The sequence below is a fragment of the Rhipicephalus microplus genome, chromosome 3, assembly GCF_043290135.1.
Source record: "Rhipicephalus microplus isolate Deutch F79 chromosome 3, USDA_Rmic, whole genome shotgun sequence".
In the NCBI taxonomy this organism is placed as follows: domain Eukaryota; kingdom Metazoa; phylum Arthropoda; class Arachnida; order Ixodida; family Ixodidae; genus Rhipicephalus; species Rhipicephalus microplus.
The window spans coordinates 160,608,536-160,615,875 of NC_134702.1; the positions used below are offsets into that span (position 1 = coordinate 160,608,536).

Sequence of the window (7,340 nt, forward strand, 5' to 3'; positions counted from 1 at the left end):
AAACTACCAACTGTTTCATTGATAACGAGCTCATAGGGCAAAGAAACACAAAATGAGGACAAGCGCAATTCCTTGTCCTTCTCTTGTGCTTCTTTGCGCCATAGGCTCGTTAAGAATGAACCAACTCGCCCAACAAGTCACTCTGCTGTTTTATTGACTGTAGATCGTCGATTAAATAGGAAACCGAACATAGCTGCGCCAACGCACCAGGGTACATCGCATGCTTATTTTTCTTTAGTAGCGCAATTTTTTTCCTTTGAAGTAATGAACCAAATAGCCCCTCAAGACGTTCTGATCAACTACTTTCTCTTTTTGGTGTACATAATAGGTATGAGCCCCCCCCCCCCCCCCCATAAACACGGTAACTCGAAGCACTCAGCGCAAAGCAGCTTCTACTTCGCAGAGCCATCAGTGGCGGGCCACCTCCTCGCCTCTCTACAAAAGAGCTGTGTGAAGAGGAAAGAAGAAGAGCGCAGAATTGGAGGAGAGGCAATGGGTGGGATAGCGAGAGAGTGAGCAGCAGTTCGCCATCATGCGTGCCGCTCCGGGTGCGCTTTTGGGCTGCCCCTGTGATGGCCTCTCGGCTTGCGAGGCACTTTATTACTGTTATTAACCGGCGAGCAGCGACCGCACCGGCGGCTGCAGCCGAGAGTGGATTGGCGCGGTGCTCGCTTGGCTGGACAGAAACAAAAGAGCACGCCTCCCCTCCTCTTTCCTGACTCGCGTGACGAAGACATGAAAATAAAACACCCAAGAAGCGAAAGCGCTCGCAACTTACACCGTAAACACGAACTGCGGCTGCTCTTACCTTTTCCACTCCTCCCTGTCGTCGTTGCTTCTGAGTGTACGCTGTGGCACGTAAGATCTCACGCTCTCGCCCGGACATTATACGAACGACGAACATTAAGCAAAAAGAAAAACGCATCCGTCGTGTAGGCTTGCACCACGGAAGCGGTGGCGCTTTGGGGAGGGGACAGGTTCGGTAGCGGGACGGGTGGCCTGCGAAGCGTTTAAAGGTTGGCTCACGCCGCCGCTGCTGCTGCAATTACGCAGATTGCCGTGACGCTGCAGGCAAAAGCGACGATACCACCGCGCGTGGTATGCCGCGCCTTGTAGTGCTCACCGTCCTACTCTTCCTCTTTTGTCTGTTCTTCACTGTCTTCTCACCGGCGATTTGCCCACTCACGTCGAACTACTCCCCCCCTCCCTCCGCCTCCTCTCCTCGTCTCCCACCATCCAGCGTGAAAGTGTGTCCCCATTCACCATACTAGAGCCACCGCTGTCAAACTGCACGCCTAGCGTACGCATGGCATAAAAGCCTGAAACGGAAGGAACAGGTCACAAATTGGAGGGGGTGGTAGAGAGGTGTACCAGGCTGAAGAACTGCTCCAGTCTAGCAGTGCCGAGAGGGGCCATACAACAAGCCACGCCAGAGCATTAGCGCGCGAGAAAAACGAAGCAGCAAGTATAAGGGTATACGTGATCAGCGAGGAAAGCTTACGTGGCTCGCCTATTGGCTGCCGCCGCCGCTTGCGTGGCCAGTGTTGCCGTTCTTGCCACGGGTCCTTGCCCCTCCCTGGGGCCCGAAGCGGTGGCACTGCAGGAAATACGGGGAGAGGCCCGCACGTTCTTCCCAGGCGTGCCATGAGATATTTATGTGCCACGAGTGATGAATGCCCCCTCTATGCCTTTATTCTTTCGTATTACGTGCCACGCAAGTCTTACCTGCCTTGGTTCAAGCGAGCAGAACTTTCCCCGCCTTGTAATACCACTGAGGGCCTTCGTTCTCTCAGGACTCTACGTGAGCGCATCTTCTTCTAAAGCGAAAGCTGTTGTGAGATCACTTTTCGGGTCACGCGCAGTTGTTGTCCGCCGCCGCCGCTGGTGTCCGTAACCATATCGCACGAAAAAAAATAACCTTGCACCAATGACACAAAGGGGCTTGAACGCGGGTTCACTGAGTGCCAGCCTAATATTCTATATACAACCGAGTCACATCGGTGCTTATAACTTGTAAAACTTGACTCAGGCTGGTATGACGTAGTACCAATGGCACAGTGGGTCTCGAACCCGAGTCCGCTGGGTGCCATCCCAGTATTCTACCACTGAGCTACGCTGGTTTTTTTATTGTACATATTTTATTGAACATATGTGCAAGTTGCCAGAAGTTGTTGCAAAACTTTACTACAATGGGGAACTGCTAAATGTTATGAAAGAATTATGTCATTTGAAACCATACATGTGTGGCAAATGGCTCATCTGCCTTATGCCATGGCATTGAGCTAGAAGATTAGTCGGAGTGCGTTTGCTGTTGTTTGAATGTTATATCCTGCAATAAATAAAAAACAGAGCTACACCGTGGCTTGTGACGTGTTGTCAAACCTGCCTTAGGAAGGCTTGATGTCGGGAGAACAATCGCGTTAATACGACTTATAAAGCGTTTTATAACAGCGAAAGAACAACCACTCGTCGCACAATGCGAATAGTGTAACGAGTGGGCCGTCCAATGCTCCAAACCATTACAAAATCTTGTTCATGTTTCCTTATTAACTGTGGCGCATACCCACTTCAGCCTTAATTCATCATCGTCATCCGCCACTGCATGGACAATTGGCACAAAATTCCTTGCAAGTGTTTAGAGGATACCACGCTTCTCAGAAGAATGACAAAAATAGCATATAAAATACCAGCCTACTACCCAAAAGCTTATTATTAACGCACAAGTGGGTACCAAGCAAGTGTTCTTGCAGTAGTTACCCAATGAGTTTTTTGAAAATGCTCTGAGAGGCAGCCCTTCTAGCTTTCGCTGTGACTGTACTGCGCCTACCGCGCAGGCCTGGCGTTTTTCATCATTACTCTTTCTTTAGGGGAGGGAGGGGGTACAGGTAGGCTATAAACGAGACTAGCTCTCCAATGCATCTCCTGTCTTATAGGTGGAAGTCCTGTGTCACCTGCCGACACCGCGGAATGGGTCGATGATTATGCGTGGCTAAACGTGAGAACAGACGCAATGCGTGATTACGAAGTTTGCGTTCATAAATTTCTGAATCAACCTATAGGCAACAGCGGAAGCGGAGGTTAGTGGGCTTGTCCAATGACTTTGTTAGAACGTCGTATTACAAGTTTCACAGCGTGCAATATGCTCGACCAGTGTGACCGCAACACTGCCTGTTCACCTCGAATACCGCATGCCACTTTCTGTTAGCGACCTTTAGTGCGCTGTGTCATATATCAGGGTTCGTTAAGCTCTCTGCAGTAGATGCAGTTTCCTTTCATACGACAGATCAGTGCCGGGTCGTCGTGAAACACCTATACCATACCACGTGCCCTTCTACGTCCTTTATGTATTTCAAACAGAAACTGAAAGCTCGAACATTCACCGGTTCTATGGGACTCTTACACGAAACGTAACGCAGTTGTTCCTGAAAATTATTCAACAGAAAGCTGTCGGTATCATGTTCACTTGGTCTGCTTCTACTAAATCCCGTTACCTTAATGAATAAACATCCTATACTCAAACACCTTGCTTGCGGAGATTTTACAGTTCTCTTTAAGAACAACATTTTGTTAACTTATCGTAAATAATTTATCCAACTGAATGACAAGATTTCCTTCAATGCCAGAATATTTCTCCAACGACTAAAAGAACAGTTGAGAAGGTACTGGCTCCCCCAGCTGAACCCGTGGTTCTCTACGACAAACATTTTGAGATATTCCTGTAATTTATACCCACAACAGCAGAGGAAATTTCGTACACCCTCCCCAATTCGTCAAAGTTGCGACATGCAGACTGCTTAGCAGATATAATATTATTCATTCAGCTCTTCCATCTCTCTCTCTTTTTTTTTATCGGGCTGTCACTGTTGCGTAACCTCCCTTGTAACATTTCGCCACAATTTCTGCTGCGCTCGGTTCTAATTTGATCGTATGTTTTCCAGGACGCAGGTAAAAAAAATTAGATTGATGCAATTATATTGAAGCATTCAGATGGCGACCTCTCTGCGTTGTGCGTCGTGGTCAGGTTTGCTAGCGTTTTTATAATTTGTACGGTGAAAAATGATAGCGCAAACTGGATGGCACTGAACAATAGACAAATACAAGCACCGTGAAAAAAAATTACACGATCTCCCCTAAGAGAACCCTGATGGGATGCGATGCAGCAGCGTTCCGCATGGGTGGCATCACGGGTTGAATGGCGCTAACGTGCGTGCTGCGGTGAGCGCTGGAAGATTCGCTTGAAGTGATGGCTGGCATAGGTCTTGTAGGTGACACGTACAGACATGTTTCAACGCGTACGTTAGGCGTGTGTCAGGTATATTGCGCGTGAACCGACGAGTCAGCAGTGTAGGGAGCGGCGGTCACCGCATGTGTTGCGGGTGAACGGACGAGGCAGAAACTGCGGGCGCCACGGCAAGCGCGTGGCAGCCGAGGGAGAGAGTGACGTCAACGCGCGCTGTGAGGTGATGGTAACGTCAACGTTCAGTAGCAGGCACTGCGCCGTGCTCCCGACCGGGTTGCAGAAATTAGGTGCCTTTTCTCATCTTCTAACCACTACAACCACCGTTCAGTAGCGGCGTGACCAACTTGGCACCGCGCCAACACCTGCAGCACGCGGCACGGCGTCCGTACGGAGGGACAGCGCTACACAGGTTAGCCTAAGAGCTGCTTTGCATCTAAAAAGCTAATTTTGTTCTGTCTATATTGCAGTATCATCCACGTTTCGATGTGTACAGCCATATCTTATCAAGCCCAAGCGTCCACCCTATACGCCTTAACATAATTTACACTTGTTCATCTAACTATTCATGACAGATGTTCAATTTCACGCGCTGCATAAGCAACATCGTGCACATAAACGCGCACGTGCACACACACACACACACACACACACACACACACACACACACACCTTTGATGACGCCAACCATTTAGGAATATATATTTCGAATTGTTTAGCGGGGCAGTACCCACATTTACACGCAAGACACGCGGTACACAAGCTGGCAAGCCAAAAGGTATGTTCAAGCACTGCTCGCGCACGACCTGCTTCTTTTTCTAGACGCTGTCACCCTTGTTCTTTTTCGTATGGCATTGGGTTCACCAATTCGACATCTTCCCGCAGAGCTACGAGATGTGCCATGAGCGTCTCGAACTGGTACGTGGGGACGCCTCCCTCGGTGGAGTCGTTCATGTAGGAGCCGGTCAAGTGCAGGTGGTTCCTGACCACCGTCATGTACTCGCCGAAGAACTGCGGGAAGTACCTCAAGATCTCGTCTCTAAGGGATCGCGGGCAAGCCGACCTTCCTCGCAGACATCCCTCGACCGCGTTGCACACAGCGACCCTGATGGTCTCGTGCTGCAGGGTGGTGTTGTAGCGTATCTTGTCGTTCAGCCACGTTCCTAGCGCCGGGAGGACTCCGAAGGCGGAACCCAGGGTCACGGGATCTTCATTAGTCATCAGCGACTTGATGGTGTACAGCACGTTCCCCAGGCACTGCGAAGAACTCCACGTGGTTCCGTAAGAGCTTGTTCCCAGGAGACCAAGGCACACCTTGCCGTTCTCGTAGAAGCTCGGTCCGAACCGCACGCGACCGGCGTCCGTGGTCATCAGGCGCACTCGCGGAGGACTGTGGGGGTAGTCGGCCGGACACTTGATCAGAAAGTGGAAGAAACCGCCTTCGTACGGGGTGCCTGGAGGTCCCAGGATCAGCGCGTGGATCTTGGTGACGTTGTGTTCCTCGGCGGATATGAAGACACCAGGTACGCGATAGCGCTCGATCTCCTTGATGTCCTGTTCGACCCTGAACAGGCATCCGGGGGTCGGTTCTTCGTGCTCGCAGGAGATCGGGTCCCAGAAGTTCGGAGAAGGGGCGGCAATCTGTTTGGGCTTGTCTTGCGATTCCCTGTCGGCGGGCGCTATGTGCGGAAAAAGCATCATTTTGACGAATTTCGCAGTAAGAGCCGAGGCCAATTATGCAATGTCGTACCTATAGGGGCGTAAGGTGACTATGACGATCACGGCGATAGTGGTGGTTCAAAAACATTACCCGTACCCACTACGGAGGACCACCGAAGTCATGAGTTTTAAATGTGGTGAAAAAAAAAAGCACTACGAAATAATTTTCCGGGAAGCGTGAAAGTGTAACCAGATTCCTTGATACGTACAAATCATTTTTACGTTCGCAGATAAACGCGAACACCAAGATTCATTCTGCAAACTTCGCTGATACCAACAGCAGTATATACTTTTTGTCTTCAATCGTAAAATCCTATTCCAAAGACGGAAAGTTGCATTAGCCACTGGAATTGTGGTTTGAGTTTTACCCCACTTTTTTGCCCGACGCAAGTTCGCCGACCAAACGGCTGTACGCTCAGTACAAATAAGGGGGTCTTCCATTCTTCCCTCTTCATACAACGGGACGATACACAGTTGAACCTCGCAATAACGAAAACCCTAAAGAACGAACTTCTCGCGGCAACGAAGAAATCTGGCGTACTCAGCGAACATTAATAGAATTCACTGCATTGGCCCCATCCTTACAAGGAAGAGATTTTAAAAAGCACTCTCGTAGTAATGGAAATTTAAGGTAGTGATCCACAACATACTTTTTTCAGCCCATGATCTAATTGGTTGAAAAGTCGGGCACATGAAATTCCGCCAAAAAGCATCGGTGCAACCACTGCTGTTAAATTTGGTCGAACCATGATGGCGAAGCATTTCTTAGCAAACTTCTGCAACTTCCAGCACATCATCTATCTATCTAGCCGCCTACAAATTTGTGCTCTCCTGGTCATATCGTTTATGAGATGTTTACAAAACCTGCTGTGCCATAACATGATTGCATGACGAACATATATAATAGGTCAAATAACGAAAACCATGACATAGGTACTCGTTAAGAACGGCAAGACATTCCGTGGCCTTGAAGGAAAGTGTAAACTCTAAGGGCTTGTTTTCTTTGTTAGACAAAGTATCAATGAAAACTTACAAACAATCATATGCCAGGGAAAGTATTGGGAATGGTATTAGAAGTAACCGTAATGTAAACGTCAAAAAAATAAAAGTGGCCTTGGTGTTCTTGCATGTGGCTGTTCCGTTAGTTTGACATATACGAAAATCCTTATGGCGTGACAATAGTGTATGACGAGCATAAGTGAGAAGCCCTAACGGGCAAAACATTACACGAACGTCATGCACAGCCTCATTTACAGGAAATGGTTTCGAGGACCTCGTGGTCATTTAATCATATATATATATATATATATATATATATATATATATATATATATATATATATATATATATATATATATATATATATGCTAAAATTGGCATGAAA

The 7,340-nt window shown here is 48.3% G+C and overlaps 1 protein-coding gene across 1 annotated transcript; it reads right to left on the reverse strand.

Moving 5' to 3' along the window:
- Positions 1–5,065: 5,065 nt before the first annotated feature.
- On the reverse strand, positions 5,066–5,938 carry LOC142803037 (ubiquitin-conjugating enzyme E2 Z-like). The gene has a single exon (XM_075888136.1). It carries the CDS (start codon positions 5,936–5,938, stop codon positions 5,066–5,068), a length of 873 nt encoding a protein of 290 aa, XP_075744251.1.
- Between the last annotated feature and the right edge of the window lie 1,402 nt (positions 5,939–7,340).